Source organism: Myodes glareolus, chromosome 2 (genome assembly GCF_982192425.1).
Source record: "Myodes glareolus chromosome 2, mMyoGla1.1, whole genome shotgun sequence".
In the NCBI taxonomy this organism is placed as follows: domain Eukaryota; kingdom Metazoa; phylum Chordata; class Mammalia; order Rodentia; family Cricetidae; genus Myodes; species Myodes glareolus.
This window is the reverse complement of record NC_142027.1, coordinates 35111675-35134107: the sequence shown is the minus strand read 5'-3', so window position 1 is coordinate 35134107 and position 22433 is coordinate 35111675. Positions and strand designations below refer to the sequence as shown.

General features: G+C 37.0%; 1 protein-coding gene across 2 annotated transcripts; it reads left to right on the top strand.

Moving 5' to 3' along the window:
* Positions 1-3629: 3629 nt before the first annotated feature.
* Pou1f1 (POU class 1 homeobox 1) lies at positions 3630-18361 on the top strand. Of its 2 annotated transcripts, none has more exons than XM_048422785.3 (6): positions 3630-3771; positions 6439-6510; positions 13836-14060; positions 15925-16089; positions 17035-17095; positions 17953-18361. In XM_048422785.3, exons 1-6 carry the CDS (start codon positions 3630-3632, stop codon positions 18161-18163), a joined length of 876 nt encoding a protein of 291 aa, XP_048278742.1. In that variant the 3' UTR covers positions 18164-18361. The 2 variants fall into 2 exon arrangements, with proteins under 2 accessions (XP_048278742.1, XP_048278743.1); XM_048422786.3 differs by having other exon boundaries at positions 6361-6510.
* The last annotated feature ends 4072 nt before the right edge of the window (positions 18362-22433 follow it).

The following is a 22433-nucleotide window of genomic DNA, read 5'->3' as shown; positions in this document are numbered from 1 at the left end:
GATGAATTTATTTCTTAAACTTTGTGTGGAGACTACAATATCAGATGGGAGAGGAACATAAAATATTTACATGTGTGTTTACTTTTACATTACATATGGGTGTTTGCCTGTATGTATGTGCATCGTGTGCTTTTCTGTTGCCTGACATTGCTAACAGAGGGCACTGAATTCCTTGGAACTGGAGTTACATATGGTTGTGAGCTTGGAAATGGAACCAGTCCTCTGAAAGGGCAGAATGTACTTATAACCACTGAACCACCATTGAAACTTTCCAAGCAGAACTCTTTTAGACTCTGAGATAACACAAAAATCTTTTGAATAACAGATAAAGTTAAAATGCTGAGCTATTAAGAAGCACACACACACACACACACACACACACACACACACACAAAACCAAATTAGTATATTTAAGTCTAAACCCTTATTTATCCCAATATCTAGCATAAGTTCAAAAGACAAACAATAAAATAGAAGATGCTTTGCTTGGACAAAAGGGTTCAAAAGCAAAAGAAATTTCTGATTTTAACAATTTAAAAAGACATAAGATTAAGACTGCGTCTCTGAAGTAGATCAAACGGTTAGCCTGTGTGAGGCTCTGGATTTGATACCCAAAATTAAAAAGCAAATGTGAGTGGAAAATAAAACCAAATAATTTTAAAGGGTAAAACAGAACCAGCTAACAAAATCGTAGACATAAATAGCTACTATAAATCCAAAAAGATAGCATGTTAGCCATTCAAAATGTGAATTAAAGATCTTGAATTCTAAGGAATGGGGACAGAGAGATAAGGAGCTCAGCAGTTTGTTGACCAGCCGTTCCAGCCCATCTGTGAATTTTAGGTCTCTCTTCAGTGAGAAACCCTGTCTTGAAAAACAATGTGAAGAGAAACTGAGGAAGAGACCCAGGATTGAGCTGTGACTTCTACCCGTAGTTCTGTGAAAATATAAAATTGTTTACCAGTCTTAGGAAGAGAAATTAGCTGTAATATTATATCTCCTAAAAATGTCAGAGGAGCCGCACCCATGAAGTCTTACCAACATGGCTGCCTGCAAGGACGAAGTCAGCGCAAATGTTTGACTGAACAGGGGGACATCTGAAGAGGCCTCCACCCTTGACAAAGGATGCTGGCATTGAGAGAAATAGTCTTGAGGGGCTGATCTAATTAGATGAGAAGACTGGAAATGAGAAGATACCTGTTTCCCAGCTTTACTAAAGTTCAACTATTGTAATTTTCATTTTATAAAACATGAGTTTCAAATTTAAAATTGTTTTATTGATGAATTATGTCTAATACCATGACTTTTTAATTTTAGATATCAAAATTATTAAGAAAGTTTATATAACTAGGGAGGCAAACTTTATTATACTTCTTTATTATTATTAAGTTGACCAGCTTCAACAGGTATATTCCCATGACTATATGCAATGATATTAAAGTGACTAGGATTGATTTTTTTAAATCCTGATAACTATATTATCAGTATAATCTTTTAGATGCATCATTTCCCCTCAAAAATCATTTTAAATTTCCTTAGTGTGATCTCCCTATAAGTACTCTCAACCATTCTTGCCTTTTTCACATCCGGAAAGAATGAACATTATCCAAACTCTGAAAGATTGTAAAAATTATTTTGATTATCAAAATCTTTCTCCAGTTAGAAAAGACTAATTGTGCTTCAAATCCAGACTGAGAAAGATGGCATTTTTAAAAACAGTGTTTTTCAGGCAATCTCTAATATTAATAATTTAATAATTAATAATACGTTAATAATTTTTGTTCAGGATGCCTACAGGTTGCTGATCAATGTGCTCATGATTCTTGGAGTTGTAGTGTTGTCAATATTAATAACAAATTTAGTGTAAGGCAGTCAATTATATCTCTAAACACACCATACTAAAAGCATTCAGATACTGATGCTATATGGTCCTCATTTCAGTACTGTCAAACCCTTGCCTTCACTTCTACTTCTCTATTATCCTTGTTTGCATTCTATTAATATTAGTGCATTCATTCATTGCTGTGTTTTGGATATGAAAGGGTCCCCTAGCCTGGGTTCTTAACTAGGACATTGTTTTTGGAGTTGATAGAAATTTGAGGAAGTGAGACCTGGTTAGAGGAAGTAGGCCTCTTGGGGTGTGCTCTTCAAGGGTTTCTTGTAGCCTGGCTTTTCATAATTGTCCTTCTCTTTCCTTTTTCAGAAGACACACCCTGTTCCATCACACGTTCTGGCCTAAATGACATTCTTCTTAATCTCAGTCCAAGCAACAGGGGCCGGCTGACCATAAACTGAAACCTCTGAGTAGATGTGATTTTTAAAATTTGTTCCCTCCAGGTGTATTTCACGGTGATTCAAAATCCAACATACCATTTATATACAAAAGTTATCAGAATATCTGGAGGCTGATGCTTATGTTTGAATCGATTGCATATGCATTTCATTATCATTAATTGTCAATATATCTGTGTGTGAAGTATGTAACCAGTACTAACATTGTTACCTCAGCATCTTTAGTAGAATGGCGCAAATCCTAGCCTGTGCTTCAGAGCCGCTTGTCAAGGGTGCATGCTACATCACTTGTGGGGATGGAGACAGAAAATTGTCTCTGAATCCTGTCAGTAGCTAGGAAGAGGTGTGAGGTTTTTAATCAATACACTGAAATCAAGGGAAAGATGGCGTCACTTCTGCTTGTCTTCTCTGCACAGTACTATGCATTATTAAAATCTTTCCACTGTATCCTCACAGGACAACTTTGAATTGCTCTTGTACTTTTTTCATAAACATGCGCTGTTGAATTTAAAAACTTATAACTAACAGCACATGAGCTGTCTTATTTCCTCTACCGTGCCTTCCAAAGTATCAACTTAAACATTTCATTACTTTAAACATTGTTGCTAGTATTGCATGTGTGTGTGTGTGTGTGTGTGTGTATGATGTATATGTGTGAAGTTACATGCCACACCATGCATTCAGAAGCTGGAGGACAGTCTGTAGAGTTGGTCCTCTCTTTCCACCTTTACACAGGCTCCAGGTACAGAACTCATGTCATCGAACTTGTGTGGCCAGCACCCTGACCCCCGAACCATCATTTCCCGGCCCTTAAGTTCTCCACTTGTTAAAATTATATAGTATGATTTTCCTGGTTTAATACTACTTTGAATGTTATTTAAGAAGTTCACCAAAAGGAAAATATCTCATATTTAAGGCTTTTATTAGATTAGAAACCTAAAGACACATAGTTTTCAATTCATTGTCACTTCTTAACTTTAAGAAACACCTTTTCGAAGTTTCTGATTCTTCCCCAAAGATCTCATTTATTAAAGATAGCAAACAAAGTTTGCGGTTTTTCCTTCCCCTCAATTTGTACCCCACAACCAGGTTCCTCCTTGTGCACAGATAATACTTGGGTAAGAAAGATAGTTCGAGTTGACACAGCAACACTCCTGGGAAAAAGCTATTAACATGTATAAATGGATCTCCTCACGGTATAAATACTCGTCCGCACCCTCCTGGTGCCTCAGAGCCTTCCTGATGTATATATGCAGGTGAATCGGCCCTTTGATACAGTAATGTAATAAAAGTGATCTGGCAAGCAGCGGGTCTTATTTTTCTACTCTCTTGCGGGAATGAGTTGCCAATCTTTCACTTCGGCTGATACCTTTATACCTCTGAATTCTGATGCTTCTGCAGCTCTGCCTCTGATAATGCATCACAGTGCCGCTGAGTGCCTCCCAGTCTCCAACCACGCCACCAACGTGATGTCTACAGGTACTGACTTCCACCGCTGGGCCTACAGCCTGCAGAACTGATGCGATGAATCTTTCTGGGGAATAATGTCTCTGTTCCATTTCCCTCCTAAAGTTTGCTTTAGTTAAATATTAAGTTGCCTAAGAATATAGAAAACTTAGTAAGGAAAGTCATGTGTGAATTTGTTGGTTCCCTCTACAACTGAAGAACTATTTTTCTACATAGCAAATAATGAGCTTTAGCGTTTTCACTCTCGGAAACTATTTTAATAGAGATGTTTATGGATAGAGATCAAAATGAAATAGTCTAAAATACTTTAATGTTAAATAGGCACTACTACTTTATATTAAAAATGTATTTCATTTTCGAATTATATTTGTTACTATCTTTAAACAAACATAAGCCTGATTAAAAATAAACCAAAAAATTCCCAACACAAACCAAAGAGAGCTTTAATGAATAAAATAATTAAATGCTTTATTAAACTTGCATTAAAATACATAGTATTAAACTTAGAAAAGAAAGCAAGAGAACATTTAAAGCTCGGAGAGTTCAACTTTCTCAAGACTGAGTTTTAGAAATAACTTTTAAATTTGCCTTTATATTCCTAAATAAAACAAACTGGAGATCAGCACTAGGCACGGGCAAGCATATGTTCTTTGCTAACATATTTGCACTTAATGCAATAACAAATGGTCTTAAAGTCTGTTTACAGATGGCTGGCTCCTTGAACTAACTGAATTTTTCCATGTGATAGCGATCTGTATTCACCTTTCATCTGTTTAAATGTAATTGACTCTGATGGAGAAATGAAATACAATTTTTTATTTGAAGAAATAAAAATTTGGGCTTATCTTATGATTTAAAACAATTAAACAGCTTATGACAACGATGCAGTTTCCAAACATTTGTGAAGCTCTTTCATTCATCTTTGGCTGGTTTTAAATAATCAGGAGATTAGACGTGTTGACCCTGGCAACATCACTTAATCTACGAAATATTCCCACAGTTTAATTTAAAAGGTAATTTTGAGAGTGTGATGAAATATATTTGATGTAAAATATAATACTAAAATAATTTAATCCTATAATAATCCTATAAACAGTTCCATAAACAATCTAAATCATTACAATACAATCACACTTTTAAACCAATACATTTTATAGATTGAGAATTAGAAAAATATTATATCTTTCTAATTGACTATAAGAAGAATATTTGATCAGTAGGAAAGTAAAATTTGAGATTAAAATAACGATATAGCAAAATGATGTATCTTTAATTTCTATAGATTTATTTAAAAATATATAGCAAAGCATTTAATAAATTAACCTATCTTTTATCCAACTTCCTAAAATCAAAAAAAGAATATCATATAACTATTTTAAATAAAACAGTTTGTAAATGTTTCCTTTAATTATTTTTAATGATTTATAATCTTTCTACCAAATTATATATACATGTAGTTAGATAAGAAATTAGAACTAATTATTTTAATGAAAGCCCTTAGGTATTAAATATGGTCATAATACATTGAATTTTTTAAATAAATACTGAAAATTTTCTGTGTAACCATTATATGGTAAAATTACTTCACAACTCTCTATATCAGTTATAGATGGAAATTTATGCAGATTTTTACAATGAAATATTGTTCTATATTTAGACAAAATGTATTTATTCTATGAAAAGACCTCATTTCATTAATTATATCATGTACTTCCAATTATATACTCTGTGTGCTATTTATTTGAAAAAATTGTTATGTTCATTATAAAAACCTAATTATTAAATTATATTATAAATTATTTAGAATTATAATAGAAAAATGAGGAAGTAAATACATGGGAAAACTTTTTCTAATAGTTTTATTGTTGAACATTTCTGCTGTTAAATGGTGACTTGTGTTTAAAACTTCATATACGTTTTATAGTTCATATCTTGTTTCTAAATGGACACCAATTTCAGGAAGCATACATCTATATTTAGAATTACGTGTATATACAACCTTCAGCAAGAAAGGAACTTATTTTTTGACTGACTTTGTCATTAAAAATTTTCTATATATTGCGCACATGAAAAAACCTGCAAATACAGGATACTTGGGCTTAACACTGTCATAAGTGTTAAGCCGCAGTATTTTCATGATTGTATCTAAACAAGGAAATCCTTGCTCTGGCATTTTCTCTTTAGCAAAAGGAATCAGGAATTTATCAGCTATGACGATTTAGGAGTCTCTTAGGTTCTTCCAGAGACACCCTCCTTATAACACTGTGCGACACAATGATGCTCAGGCTTCTCATCAATGGTGGTGGTGCAATAGCCACTGGACGGAACCCGCAACATTTTTCAAATCTCAAAGAGCTGGGGTTCACTCTCTTCTCACCTCTCTTTGTGAGATACTTGTAGCCTCAACATAGAACATACAAGTCTAGTTTTATGATATAGAATCTCATCACTTGGGTCCACTTTTGCCATATCTTGTCTGCTCACTAGAGAATTGCCAGCGAGGAAGAAAGCACATACTGGCATATAGTTTAAGAATCGCATAAGTGTGTGATTTTGAAATGAGTTGAATGTGTCTTGAATCCTCATGCATTTTCTTACCAGTCCCGTCTATTTTGTCTTTGATCCAAACTCCTAAATATTTGCACACGTATTTTTCGATGACAACTGTGGGAAATACAGCGACAGGACTTCATTATTCTGTGCCTTCCTGTCATTATGGAAATCAGCCATCCACCTATGGAGTGATGGCAGGTAAGAAAAACTTTATATATGATCTTGAATTGGGGAAAATGTTGGGTTCTGGACCAGAGAGAATGGTAACAAGACTAACAGGAATTCTGGTCTTTGGGCTTGGAAGTTAGTGGTAGATCTGCCAGAAGAAGAAGTGTACCCTGTGAGGCTCTCAGAAACTCCAGGGTGACTCTTGCGTGAACTTTGCATGGTTTTGCTGTTGTCTGCTTGCCTTTTAACTTACTACCGTGAAGTTATGAGATGCCACTTTTATTGCCTTTCCGGAATTCCCTTCAGCAATACTATACTGGATCGTAGAACCCAGTAGTTACTTAAATGAAAGTTAATTAAAATAAGAATTTAAAATTTGCTTTCTCTGCTAAATCAGCTCCATTTCCAGGGGCGAGTACTCTCGTTTGTCTAGTGGCTACTCCATCAGAGACCACGGTTTATGGCGCATCTCCTTCATCACAGTACTGCTTTTGTATACCCATTCCAGAAAGATAAATATAAGATATAAGTGAAGACCTAGCCTGGTGTTCAGGGACTTTAGCAATGGCTATTTCAGGCTTCGGCAGTTCAAACCTAGGCTGTTTCTGAAGCTTCACTGAGGTAGGTGAGGTGACACACTTCTCAGGAGACACGATGCACCCCTCTTTCAAGTATAAGTCAACTTTCTGGTGTCGGTGTAAATCCATTGATAGCTTGGCTTACTAGAAATGAGAACACGTGTCCTAAAAGACCCAGTCACCCCCAAAATCATTAATTTGGGGGCATGACTAAAGAAAATAATCTAGTCAGTTAAAAAATATGGATTATTGTTTGCAGATTTCTATTTGTTAATTTGCTCTGAAGGAAATATTTTAGTATTCTATATCTGTTACTACAGCAGGAAAACAACTCTCACCAGGGAAGAAAACTAAGACCTAGCAGTAGAAGTAGGAGTGAGGAGGAAGAGAAAGAGAGGCAGAGATAGTAAAGATTTGGGATAAAGGAATCAAATATGGAGGAAATCTTTTAAAATATACTCATTTTTGTCCTTCAAGTAAGCAATTATATACAGAGAAACATAGAGATATGCTTAGAATATCTAGATAAAATGGAATAAGTAATTTAGTTCATTAGTCTCTAATTTCTCAGTAAACATTAAGATTTCAAAATAAAACATTGAGGACATTAGCCTTTTCTACATTTGGCCAAACATCATTTTGAATAAATCAACATATTAACCATTATGGTAAAATGAAGGCTGGCATTCTTTTAAAAATATATTTTATTTAATTTATTTTTATATAACAAATTTTAACCATTTTGTTTCCCTTTTTCAAACTCCCCTCCACCTCTTTACCCACCTCCTTCAAAGAGCTGTGTTTTAATGGTTGCCTATAAACCTTGGTTTTTCTTTCTTAAAAAATATATTTTCATTTTATTTTTATGGGTGCTTTGTTTGCTATGTCTGTGTGTCATTTTCATGAATTGCTCATAGAGGCCAGAACAGGCTCTCAGAACCCCTGGGACTGGAATTATAATCAGCTGTAAGCGCCCATGTGGGTGCCAGGAATCAAATGCAGGTTCTCTGGAAAAGCAGCCACTGCTCTTAACCCCTGAGCTGTCTCTCCAACCTGGTTTTACTTTTCAATAATGAGGGACTATCTAAAGCTAAGGCACTTTTTCTTTGAAAATCCATTACTTATAAACCATCTAATTAATCAGTATTCATAAACTACAAGAACAACAAGCTCACTGACGAACAATAACAGCTGTGGATTAGCAAACTATCCTCAATTAGCTGTCGGAGGGAAAGTAGAAAGCTTTCTTTAGCTTTCACAGAACCTTGAGTGTCTAAACAGAAAGTGACAAGCATGTGGTCGCATACTGCTCTCTGCTGGAGGAAAGTTCTGGCACAGTGATTTCCAGCAATCTCTGTGCACCTGAAGTTCCCTATTTCCTCAAAAAGCTTTTGCCCATTGATTTGAGTTAGTATGAAAACCAAACCAACCAACACGTACATATACACATTCACATATATTTATCTACTTACACACGCACATACATCAGCCACAGACCAGTGGCTAATTATCTCTTGTCCTGCTTCCTTTAGGTACCACATCCCTTGGACTTAATAAAGTGGCCCCACAATCTAGAGAGTTTATAGCAAGCCTCAGAGTCCTATAACGTTGCCTGCCCTAGCACTGGCGACAGCAGGCCAGGGTCCCATTGAGAGGTAGCTGACAGCACTCTGCACACCCTCTCCCATTCAGTGTTTATCTATCTCTCTGTCTGTCTGTCTATCTATCTATCTTTTTTCTTTCTTTCTTTATTCCTTCCTTCCTTTCTTTTTTCTTTCTTTTTATCTTTTTTTTTAATCTCAATATAGTCATGGGGAAAGACCCATGAAAGACTTTTAACATATCCAAAGTCTGGTTTAGTGACATCATGAACACAACTGTCGTATCAAGATTTAGAGGTATCATTGTAGCCTACAAATTGAATTATATTTCATCACTAAAATGAAATCTCACCATGGTGCACAGAGACTATATTTGAATATTTCTGAGAGGGATGTCATTAAAATATTATATTCTCTATAATTTGTCAGCATGCCTGGTTCTTGACATATACTCAGCATTAGCATGCACTTCATTGCAGATTAAATCTCAGACAATCTGAATTTTCCCGCTTTCATTCCCAGGGAAGCTGCACAAATTGGGTCATAAAATATAGCCATTCAAAAACAAGGAAGGCATGGTATAAAACAGATGATAGAAACCTGGCCGTGTCATTTGTATTTTCTGAAATGTCAGACTCTCCATCAAGATCCACAAACGCATCTTTATGGGCAGGTTTGATGTTGTGTAACCTGTGAGGTGCCACTACTGGAATAACTGTTTCAAAGGGTGTGGAAATTTTTAATATAGATATAGTATTGCCCATAGTCTGAGCATTTTATTTTAATATTTTGTTAAATTAGCTCACAGGAAGGGAAGAGCTATTGTGATTTTTGTCAGGTTGGTGAGGAGGATTTAAATCCTTTGATGAAGGGCCTGGCACTAACCAGCTAAAGAGAGTGACTGGCTGGACTAGAAACAGCAAAAAGGTACACCATTAACTAATGACACCCCTCTATCAAGTTCTTGTTGAAGCAGGTTTGTAATAACTTAACATTCTCCTTTTGCTCTCCTCAGAGAGACATGATCATTTGCTTCTTCCTCTCTACTCCTTAGTATTGAGATGTAATGTCAGCAGTCTACAGTATAAACCACATGAGGGCATTACAGATGTTCTCCAGAAACCTGCTAGAAAACACAAAGCGAAGCAAACTTCCAGTCCAAAATAAAAAGCTCCACACTTGGGCTCCTGAGTATCTTAGCTTGCTTTGGCTCTCAGCTTCTAAAGCTGAGTGAAGTTTAGGAAGCAAGCATGGAGGCTCTTCTGTCCACCGTCCTGCGGTTACTGGGTACACCAGTCTCATGGCAAAGAGCAAGGACCCCACTGGGAATGTGGCACAGCAGCTAAGCCTTGACGTGGAGGGAAAGTCCTTAATTTAAAAGTACATTTTAAGAGAAAGGGCAAAAAAAAGTTTCTGTTAGGGAGCAAAACAAGATCATAGAAATCTCTTGATCATCCTTTTTGCTTTTCCCTTCAGCTTCTTGCCTTTTGTTTTTCATTCCTCCCATCCCTTCCCTGTTCTCTCTTCTCTGTCGCCCTTCCTGTTTTCTTTTTCTTTTGTCCCAAGATGGTGGGATTGTCCCAGGAAGACAGCTGGCTTTTCCTCAAGAAAGGCCTCCCAGCAGCACTGCGGTGCCTTTCCTTCTTGATGCTTCGCAGCCCTCTTCTGTACGGAGCTAGACTGGAAACAGTCTAAGCTCTCTGCTTCAGCGACCTCACCGTTCTTGGGGCAGGAGAGTAGTTCTGGGCTGTGATGGAAACACGTGGCTATGGCCGTGTGCCAATTAAACTTATTTTGTCAAATAAACTGTGAACCCATGTCTGGTTCAGACAGTATATACAGTCCTCAAAAATGGGAAAATGGTCAGTTTTGAACATGGTTTGCTGGTCAATGTATATGTAAAAAGGGGAAAATAAGTAGAAATATTTTACTATTTGTTCCTGTGCACAGTTATGATGCAGACATGTATTTCCATGCCCCTCTGCTTCTGTTGTTTGTTCTGATAACACCACTTAGCCTGAGATGTTCTCAGTCACATGCAGGAGGGCAACTTAGCCCAAAGCATGAAGGGTTGAGTCAACAGCTTGCAAGGCAGTCTCTTCTTCTATCCCCCGTGCCTGCTGTGAAAGATTTATCTGTCTTCTGCCACATCTACCACACATAAAGACACAGAGAACAATTCAGAGAAGCCAAAGTGGATCAGTGTGCATTGTGAGAAACATGCATGGAAATGCATGAACAGGGCTCCAGCATTTCCAAGCTTTTCGCAGGCATCCTCGTTCAGACCAACAGTGGTGTTGCTTTACCAGTGTTTTATGAAAGATTTTTGAGATTTCTGTTGCATGGCTCACTCTGTCCTAAAGTAATCCAGGCTTGAGAAGATTTGAAAAAGAGTTTGTTATTCATACCGTATCACCATTCCCCATGCTCCACAGACCAAGTCATAGGTTGGGAAGAGAATTCTGTCTGATTGTGATGCTAGCTGCTAGGGAGCGGTGCTCAGGCAGGCAAGTTCTATGAAGATGATGATGCAACGGATGTAATCATGGGTGCTTCATGGATGCTCCATGTTTCACCACATGTCACGTTTTCACACTTACTGTGGTCACTAAACCTTGCAACTTGGGATTTCCTGCTCATTTTTCATTGACTCCTTTCAATGACTTTTCAAGCATCAGCTTTCTGAGAGTGTTTGTGCTAAGAAAAACGACCCTCGGATTTCCCCGGAGTGACTCACTGCTAATGCGCTTTTTAAATTCTTCCAGTTCTGCCTGAAAAAGATTGAGTAGAGGAGACCTAATGCGTTTAAATTCAGGAAAGCTTTGAGAGAGAGTTGTTTGAGTTACCTGAGTATGGACTGGAAAATAAAGTCGTGTTTTTTTCTAAGTCAGTGGAATTCAGTCCATGTGACTACTGTGTATAAATAAGGCAGCTACTACCTGAAAGGAAATTACTGGTTTCTTTACACAGAGACTTCCTAGATTGTAAATTGCGGCATAGATAAACATCTTTTCCTTTCTAACTCATTTAGTTTTAGATGGAAAAGAAACCTGACAGCATGAAATAGAGAGAAGTGTTCTATAGAGAGGCCTTACGTTACTGCAGGATTGTGATGGGCATGAGGATTGGAAGCAAAGACCAGGCTGGATAGCATAAGTATCATTTCTTATTAAAGGCTATCCTGGGGGTGGGGGGCTGGAGAGATGGCTCAGAGGTTAAGAGCACTGACTGCTCTTCCAGAGGTCCTGAGTTCAATTCCCAGCAACCACATGGTGTCTCACAGTCATCTGTAATGACATCCGGTGCCCTCTTCTGACCAGCAAGCAGACAGACAGACAACACTGTATATATAATAAATAAATAAATAAATAAATAAATAAATAAATAAATAAATAAATAAAGGCTGTCCTGAAATTTAACTGGACAACTCATAAGAACAGAATACATTTTTTTTTTAAACAACAAAAGTAGTTTCTCTCTTGGGTTGAAGAGATGGCTCCTTGGTTTATAGCATTTGATGTTCTCGCAAAGGACTGAAGTGTGGTGCTCAGCACCCACATGGTGGTTCACAATCATCTCTGACCCCAGATCCAGGGTCACTGACAGTCTCTTCAGACCTCCACAGGAACCAGGCTTAAATGTGGTACATACATGCAAGTAAAAATTTATGCACAAAAAAATTAAATACACCAAAAAAGAAAAAGGTTTTTCTTTAAACCGTTATCACACCTGAATTTAAAGTTGAATTTATTTCATACTATTTAATTTAACCTCCCAGGATTTATATACTTAATTTTCATTAAAAAATTATGTTATATCTATTGAATAGAATTGAGTTTTATTATTACATATTCTTATATAAATAATATAAGCTAAAAACTTGCTGACTTGCACTATTGCTTATTAAATATTTATATATTATTGAAAGAGTTACATATTTTATTATTACTAATTTCTTTAAATCTTGAGTGCAGGTGTGATATATCATTATATTTTTAATGTTTCTGAGAATAATTACTGTATGTACTCTTTGAAACTTGGCTTTTAGTGTTTATATATACTCACGAGACTAATGAATTATTCAGTACTTGGTTATACATGACATTTAATATAAGCAGAAGTGAAATCTCCAATAATAAAAATAGTAATTTGTCAATGAAGAAAAAGTAAAACAGAATATCTTGAAAAGTTTCTTCTTTGCCACCTTGTCAGTTAGGATCCTGAACTGAGGTGGAATCTATTTTTCCAGTGAACTCTGAAATGTATACATTTTTCAGTGCATCCTTACTTCCTAGAGCATATACTCAGTGCAGGAAGCAAGCACTGCACCCTCTAGGGAGAACTCCCTTTCCTGTCTAGAATGATCCCTTCCTTTGCATTTTATTTTTGCTTTTTTTTTATTTTCCAATATGTTGTCTACTTTTTAAGAAAGCTTCACACAGTATTTTAGTAGAAGTTCTAAACTTACCTTTCGTTTCTCTGACTCATTAAATCGACTTAACTACATTTGTGTATTCTAAGTTTTATCTGTTTTTATCAAATTTAAAAGACATGCTCACTTTTTAATTGAAGTTAAGCATTCACTATCAAAATATTATCATAATATTAATTTCTCAGTTACAAGAATTTCTCTATATAGCATGGAGTCCAACACTTTGTGCCTTGGTTATAGCAAACAGTAGAGGTCACTTTTTAAAATAATTAAGATGACAAAGATTAATGCATGCAATCTGGTTAGATCTGAGCCCCAGACTCTCAGGAATACATGTCTTTTACAAGAAAAAAACAAAACCTTGCACCCTTCCTGAGAGAGAACTAGAAAATAATTTAGCTATTTAAAATTGTCTCCTCCTTTGGTTTTGTCCCTCTGGGGGAGGTGGAAGGTAATCTCATGCCAACTAACAACCTACTCTGGATCCTGCTTTAGGACACTGAGCATAGGGCAAGGTGTAAAAATTAAGATTGAATCAATGTGGCATTGCGCATAATCATAATCCGAGCACCTGGGTGGCCGAGGCAGCAGAATTGCACAGCCTGGGCTGTACTACAAAGTCCTTCATTGAAAAACAAACTGAAAGTTGTGATGCTTTAATATACAACTACGTTCTAACAGCGTGTTGCTTGTAGAGAACCAGACATAATCACCAACAGTCCTTCGCTCTCTCTTTACCCGCAGGCGGTTTAACCCCCTGTCTGTACAAGTTTCCGGATCACACCCTGAGTCATGGCTTTCCTCCCCTGCACCAGCCTCTCCTGGCGGAGGACCCCACAGCCTCTGAATTCAAGCAGGAACTCAGGAGGAAAAGTAAACTGGTTGAAGAGCCAATTGACATGGATTCCCCAGAAATCCGAGAACTTGAGCAATTTGCCAACGAATTTAAAGTGAGAAGAATTAAGTTAGGTATGCCTTTGTTAACTGCTATGGGTCAAACAACTTCATTTGCAAATCTTACTTTCTTTACTGGGAAATATTTTATTCTCTGCATGAAAATCCAAGAGGCTTCACATTCTCTGTGTCTCCTGTCAAATTGGGAAAACTAAAACACATCAAAATTCTTTAATTTCTTGTAAATTCTTAACAGGATGAAAGCACATACTTTTAAGTTAATGCTGCTTTCTTATATTGAGTCTACCTCAAGATTAGCTTTAAAGTGACCCCTTTATTAAATATTTTACTTGACATTTTGAATAGATACTTCAATCATATGATTTAAAACGATGAAAATGTAAATGACACTCCATCATCTGCTCCTCTTTTCTTCTTCACATTTCTTGGGTATCTTTCTAGAGCTATCTCACACATCGGTAAGCAAGTGCATATATTCTTTTATGCAGATAATTTTGGTGAGCTGAGAGTTTTTCAGAGTTCACTTCTTAGGGGTATGTATGAATCTGTTGACTACCCCCCCTTATAAATATAAATACATGAGTTTATTTATCTATTATTATTTATCTAGGTCTCTTACATGGTTTTAGTCTCTTGTGACTTTTTTGCATCAATATTCATATGTGAACAGAAAATGCATGCACCAAATTGTTGATTAAACACTAATGTATTTTGATAGATGTCGTCAAACTCATGTCTACAGAATTTTACCATCACAGATATCTTTTCTGTCTCCAGCAGAGAGCAAATGAGCAGACTATGAAATAAGTGAGCAGCAGCTGAGGATCAGTGTGCTCTTAGTCTTCGGGACCTTTGAAAAGACAAAGTGACCCGGCACTGTAGTTTTAGTGAAAATGTTAAATTTCATTTTAAAGTATTGTTATTCACATTACTGTCTGATAATCATTTATGTCTCCATTTCTGTAAATGTCTATTCCAAGCCACTGCTCCTTTGCTATTGAAAACTATTTTTAAAATGGAATAACCATAACAGCTAATTGTGGTTCAAATTCATGAAATAATATATTTTTTAAATGGGCTGAAATGATAGTTCAAACCTCTGAACTGACAGAATGAGCCATAGGTAATGTATAATGACATCTATTGGTGTACATCATATGCAGTCATATTATACATAAGGTGTATAGCCCTAGGCCCTGAAATAATATATACTGAGAACATGTAATAAACAGCAGGGGACTTCATTATCATTCTTATTTTCCATTATGTTTATATTGCTATGGAAATTTTAAATTATACGTTGATGGCTTATTTTACTTTATATGCTAGAGATGTTCAGGGCAATTAATAGAGACCTTTTGCTGGGCAATAGATGTTTTACCCAATAAAATAGTAAATGTGTGTGGAGTTAGGAATAAAATGTGGGACCATAGCCAGCCTTTTGAATGAAATATTTTTTGGCAAAGTAAACCTCAATCTTAGTTTTATTTGGTGTAACAATTGCTAAAAAATTTTCATACATAAAAGTGTGCTTGATCTAACACTGTACATTTTGTATACTATACTTGATGGGTCAAATATTTTGAGCATGTATCATATTTGATAATCATGATAAAAAGACCAAGAATTTCCAAGTTCATTATCAAGTATTAGGACTCACATGGTATCTGTTCACTAACATTATGTTTACATGCGAGTCCTTTTGATTTTAAGAGAAAAAGTAATTTATCAACTAGAGAAACATTTTAGTGTACTTTGTAATTATATGCTAAATCTAAATAATGCTACATTGTAAGCATTATTTACAATTATGGAATTTTTAAAGGGTAATTCACAAAGATTCAGCACGTGTGCTAGTGGACGCACCCTGACCTTCCTGGTTAAGCTGGAGATAAGGCCGTCTCTCACCTTTTCACAGGATACACCCAGACAAACGTGGGCGAAGCTCTGGCTGCTGTGCATGGCTCAGAATTCAGCCAAACAACAATCTGCCGGTTTGAAAACTTGCAGCTCAGTTTCAAAAATGCATGCAAACTGAAAGCAATATTATCCAAGTGGCTGGAGGAAGCCGAGCAAGTAGGAGGTACTGGGGCGAATCTGTGCAGCCTGTGCAGTGGTGTAGTTGCTAAGGACCGCTAAGGACCACTAGGGGAGGCAGGGTGTACGCAGAGGCAAGAGGATGGAGTACTTTTTAATTTCTTTGAAATGAAAAATAAGTGTCTTGGTGAACAGGTGGGGAGGGGAGTAGACCAATGTGATGCAAGTGTAGAAACAAATTAACCTAAGAAAGCACACACTGCGTGGTGAAACTTTCTAAAAAATCAAACCATCAGCATAAAATACTGGATATTCAATATCCACATTTCCTGGACTTATGTTATCCTGGAGTAACTTACAGGAGCTACTTTTACAGCCTGATCTAGTGTTCACAACAGTATGTTAAGTAAATACCATCATAAAAATAAAAGCTTGGTATTCTAACACACACACACACACACATTTGCACACACACAGCACATAATGTATGTGTACTAGTGGCAAGACTTGAGAAAGAACCAGGTACACGGGGCACGAGGGGCAGATCAGGTATCCAGAGCACACTGCTCTGGCAGGGGATTGGAGCTGCATTCCCAGCAGCTCATACCACCTGCAATTCCGGCTCCCAGGGATCTGATGTCCTCTGCTGGCCTCCACAAGCACCTGTACTCATATACCCATACCTACACACACACACACACACACACACACACACACACACACACACACACACACACATAGGTGAAATAAAAAGAGTAAGATTCGAAGCATTTACAATGGGCGTGTAAACAATCATATTTACAAGATTTACATTTACTTTGCTTTAATACTTTTTTCTACAGAATGCAAAGTAAAATGGCCTAGTTTACAAACACTTAAGACAGAAATGCACGACAATCGTACTTTGCATTATTTTATACAGAAAAATTGAAACCCCAAATGCTAGTTTAAAATCACTTTCTATTTTTGTTATCTCTTTCCCACATTCCAGCTTTGTGCAATGAAAAAGTGGGAGCGAACGAGAGGAAAAGGAAACGGAGAACAACAATCAGGTAGGTGTTCCTTTGAGAGTAGATTTGCTAGAGAAAGAAAAAAAATAGTGTTCACGTGGAATCACTACAGTGTAGTATATGAGCAACAACGTGAGAGAAATAGAAATAATCGAAGAAACAGAAAATGTTTTCAAAAACCAAATTCATGAGAAATAAAGGCAGCATCTGTTTTAACATTTCATGAACAAATCCGTGTGGCTTGATTCACTGGTTTGACACAGACATTTGGCTACAAATGGTAACCAGACCATTCACTGATGGCCTTGAAGATACAAGGTTATCTTCTCATCTTTCCCAGCTCCTGCAGTATCTTAACTAAAAATAACAAAAGGAGTACAGCAGTGTATCAGTCCAAGGTCTATCAGGACCGCTCTCCTGACAACCCTGCAGTATGATTTAGTGATACTGTTGTTTCTGTGAGGCACTAATAGGAAATAGCAGAAGGTTTTATCTCAGGTGGCTGTCCATTGCACATTTCCTGTGTTATAAACACTGGATGGCTGGGGTAGGTGATGAGTGGGCAGGGAGCAGTTGTGCTTTCAAAGACCCTCAACGTCTTTGCTTTGTCAAGAACTTGGTGCCCCCTTGTGGCATAAAGTGAGAGAACCTGGGTTTCTTAGTTTTTGCATTTAATTTTGGTAAGGTTATCTGGAATAAGACATACCTCTGTGTAAAAAAAAAAAAATCATATATTTGTCTTTCACTAGTGTTTTCAGAATTTATAAGTTACTCCTTCGTGGTAATATTTAGAAAGGTAAGCCTCATTTTATTCTTCCAAAAACTTCATTGAAAGAGACATAATTTCCTCCCAAACTCTATCCTCCCCCAATCAACCACCCCCACCCTCCTCACCCCAGTATTGCAGCTAAGGATGCTCTGGAGAGGCACTTTGGACAGCAGAGCAAGCCTTCCTCTCAGGAGATCATGCGCATGGCTGAAGAACTGAATCTTGAGAAAGAAGTAGTAAGAGTTTGGTTTTGCAACCGAAGGCAACGAGAAAAACGGGTGAAAACCAGTCTGAACCAAAGTCTGTTCTCGATTTCGAAGGAGCATCTCGACTGCCGATGAGACTTGGGCTTGGTAGCCATTTAGGTAGCAGTTTTCCACTCCTTTTAGTTTTCGAGCAAAATCAGGAGTTACTCACTTGATTAGTTTCAACTAGATTAAATCAATAATTGCAGTTTTTTTTTAAGGACCAATGATGTAAATTGAGGTATTTAATTGTTCTTAGAATTCAGTGTTTATTTTAATTTTAAGACACTAAGAACTAGGAAACCCTCCCCCAATAATTCATCCATTCTGCCTCTGCACGTAACACAGAGGTGGAGTCGGGTGGGGACAGCGTATACACACACACACACACACACACATTAGTTTTAGTTTAAAATTTTCTTTTCTAAAAAAAAAAAAATTCTTTTCTAAGCCAATTTATTTTGTTTCTAATTTTTTAACAAGTAAGGAAAAATATTTACAGAATATTAACCATGGGAAGTCCACGTTGAGAAAAGTATTGACAAGCCTGGAGAACTAGATCAGAGGTTAGGTGTATTTGTTCTCTCAGAGAGCTGGGTTCGATGCCCGGCACCCACATGGCTCACAACTATTTGTAACACCATTTCCACGGGGGCTCATGACTCTTTTAGTCTCTGTGGGCAGCAGGAATGCGTGTGGTGCACAAATATATATGTAGACAAAAAGCTACATGTATGTATATATATGATATAAATAAATCTAAAATGAAAAAGCATGTTGGTTTATATTAGGCATGCCACTAGTCTTAAAAATATTTTGAGTAAAGTTTGAAGGACCAAAGGTAACTAAGAATTTTACCATTGCCTTCAGAAATAATTTTCAGTCAGAGTATCTTTAAAGTTAACATTGAGGACTGGCTCCTAAAGAAATATTTTTTTGGAAGATTTGTGGAAACATTTAGGCATGATGTCTATATTCTTTCATAAACATTAGCTTTCTGCTGTTCTGCTGCAGAAAACAAAAGCTGGAAACTTAAGCTCAGTGGTAAAGTATCCCTAGGATGTTTCAGATGCTGGGCTCAACCTTGAACACAACTGAAACTCAGAAACAAAAAATATACTTTAGGGAATCCCAGACCCCTGTCATCAATCTCTCTGTAAGCTGTAACAGGGCAAGGCTACCAGTCTTATTTGCTGTTTTTTTCTCCGGTGACTAGAAAAGCTTATTGTAGGAATCTATGAACAGGGCTAAGGAATGGGTCATACAGTGAACAACTGGTACAAATGTGAAGGGTGCCAGCCAACTTGAAAAATCTAAGCTATTTTTGATATCTCAGTGTAGAAACTCACTTGAGGTCCCTTAACAATGTGTCAATTTTGGTATGAATGGTTACAGCATGATTTATCATTAATAAAAGTTGGAAATATTGACTCTTCAATCCTCAGAATTACAAGGAAGGAATTTATTGAATCTGAAAGTGAGCTTCTTTAAAACTTGTAAGTAGAAGTGACCTATAATGTGATGCAAATCTAGAACAGCAACTTTGGCGTTTCCAATGTCACTCTGCGGGCAATGTTCATCTAACCTATTCTGTATAACATGAGTTGAAATTAGATGAGACTTTAACAGCTAAGCATACTAACTAAATAAATTATACCATCCAGTGTCTTTTACATATATATTTTTTATTAAGTTTATTAATTTGTTTTATCAGCTTTTCTTCCCTCCTTTCCTTCCATTCCTCCCCCCAACACATACACAGTATTAAAACTGGACCTGGTGGCAGAAAGCTTGTAATCCCAGCCACCATCATAACCATCGTGGATGACAAATTCAAAGTTTGCCTGGCTACAGAGTGAATTCAACACTGTAAGGACTGTACCTAAAAAGAAAAGGGAAAGGGGACAAGGGACATACCTCAGTACACACGGATGTCTCCAAACAAATTATCTGCACTGAGGCACAGGTGCACCATCTAATCTGCGTTGGATGCATCTCCAGAATTCCAAGTGATTGTCTTTCAGATGTAAGTTCCTCTGGATAATTACTATTTTCTTAAGCTACTTAAAACATACATTAGTTTGCAAGCGGCAGTCTCATTGCATACACATGTGCACACATGCATATGCAAAATCTCACACTGCACCCTGAAACCTTAAAAAGAAGCAAAATTCAATGCAATATAAACCCAGACCAGTTGCTTTTTTATATTTTAAATATGGATCTGCTGGTAATGTTTAATAAAACCTATGCAACAAATATGTATGATTAGAACATAACTATGTGTCTATAATGTTATCTTTTCAAGCTTAGACACCATCAGTAGACTCATTTGCATCAATGCATTTTGAGATTATTTTCTAGTCATATTTAATATTCAATTAGATGTTAACCTGTAAAACAGAGAGACCTAATATATAGAGAGAGTCCTATTCTGTAATTAAAGAAATAAGAACTACAGTTGACTGTTCAGAATCTAGGGAAGAAAGACCAAAGGCTGACTTAAGTCATAGACTCTCTATTTAATGTCCTTGTGGACCAACAGTGCATACCTCCAGGAATCCAGCGGGGAAATCATTAAAATGGAAAGAGCCGTTCATCTCTCATACAACATTAAACATTACCTAACAGAAATGGCTGAAAAACACACTCATACAATGTACCTTCTATCTCTAATGGTGAGAAGGATATTTTTTTTTTTTCTTTTTGAAGCATTTCAAGAGTTTGGGCATGGGAAAGTGTGCCTTCAAGGTCTGAAGGCTAATAGAGGAAATGTGTTGATTCCTCATAGCCTTTAGGCTTCACCATCCAGGCTTCTTTTACTTCTTTTAAAGGAATTAAGATTAAAAGAGTCATTTTGCTTAGCTTCTACAAAGACAAAATTGGAAAATGCAGCTTTTTTATTTCAAAAAAAACCCTTTTTGTAATAAGGAGAAAATTAAAGGTCTCTTTTCAACCTTGACAAACCTTGTGCAACTTAAGTGGCACAATTTTAAATTAGGTACACAGAAAACAGGCCAGAAATGTGGAAATTGGGCTTGTGGGGGAACATGCATTTGACCAGAGGAAGGCTGTTTTCTTTGGACATTTCAAGGGGAATAAAATACAAATGAAAGCCAAATAACAACAGCCGAGCGTGCTAGGCTCTCCCCTCTGGTTCATTTCATTCCGTGTTGAGCTACTTTAACCCAGCCCATCTATCACGCACTCCCTTCTAGCATCCACTGCAGTCTGGGTAACACAAACTGCCACATGCTCATTTTACATTTCCCAACACCAAATGTTGTCTTCATTTGTAGAGGCACATTGTTGGGAGGCAATGTCGCTTTCACGTTGCAGTCTATCCTGGCTTGGCAGTTTTTCCAAGCTCTGCAACATGAAGGACTTCCTCCCTAGAAAGGCTTCTTCCTCTCTTCCTGTCCTTGTTTGGAGGATGTTTCTAGACCCCAGGCCTGACTTACCTCTAGTATAGCCCTTGGCATAGTTTCCTGCTAGAAGCTTCCCCCCGTCACCCGTATGTTCTACATACTCTGGAATAGAGTTGAGCTGTCTCACTGAGGTCATCTCCCGGGGGGCTGTCTTCATTGTTTCCACAGCCATATGAACCCTGTTCCTCACTTCGGCTTCCCTCCACTCTCAAAGACTGGGGCCTAATGATCCCCGAGGAAGGAGACCCACAGCACATCCATACTACATGACATTCTAGGACTCTGTGGTCTCCCCATCCATGACCGGATGGACCTCTTTTAGCCACAGAGACACTAATGTATCTCTCTGCTCCCTGTCCACGGGCAAGCCCATGCTAAACAAATCCTATTACCAAAGAAAAATTTTACAAATGACTTCTTTTGTGCTCAACCAACTAAAATCATTATTTCTAAAGTGAACACTTAATTTTAGTAAAAGAAAATAAAAGTTACTGATAGGTTTACTATGATTGTAATGTGTCTCCCCAAAAACATCTATTAAGGCAGTCAAGTCAGAATAATTTCACCATCAATTGTGAGTCCAAAGATCTGTATATCCATATTTGACTCAAATAGAAGCAAGTATTTGATACTTGTACATATGAAAATATAGCTCTGAAATATTTCGTTCTTGGAGATTACAGGAAAGGCATGATCAGGTCCGTTTCATTGAAATCTACTAATTGTTGGGCTTGCCCCACCGGCAAACACTAGTCCTGCAGCAATTGTTAGATCTTAAAAAAGACATTTTCTGTTGTTTTATAAAATTGAAGCAGCACAGCAGTCTAAAATTCCTTACAGAAAAATATCAAGAATTATTTTGTTTAAACTATTAAATACATACAGTTTCTAGTCTTAACAGCAGTCAAAAACAAAGTAAAGGAGTTAAGAAAAATGGG

What these genes read in the sequence shown, in the direction of transcription:
- Pou1f1 (XM_048422786.3), top strand. Translation starts at nt 3,630, where the DNA reads ATGAGTTGCCAATCTTTCACTTCGGCTGATACCTTTATACCTCTGAAT. An exon ending in CACCAACGTGATGTCTACAG is followed by an intron (nt 3,772 to 6,360) that starts GTACTGACTTCC and finishes TTTTCTTACCAG; the next exon opens with TCCCGTCTATTTTGTCTTTG. An exon ending in AAACGGAGAACAACAATCAG is followed by an intron (nt 17,096 to 17,952) that starts GTAGGTGTTCCT and finishes TCCTCACCCCAG; the next exon opens with TATTGCAGCTAAGGATGCTC.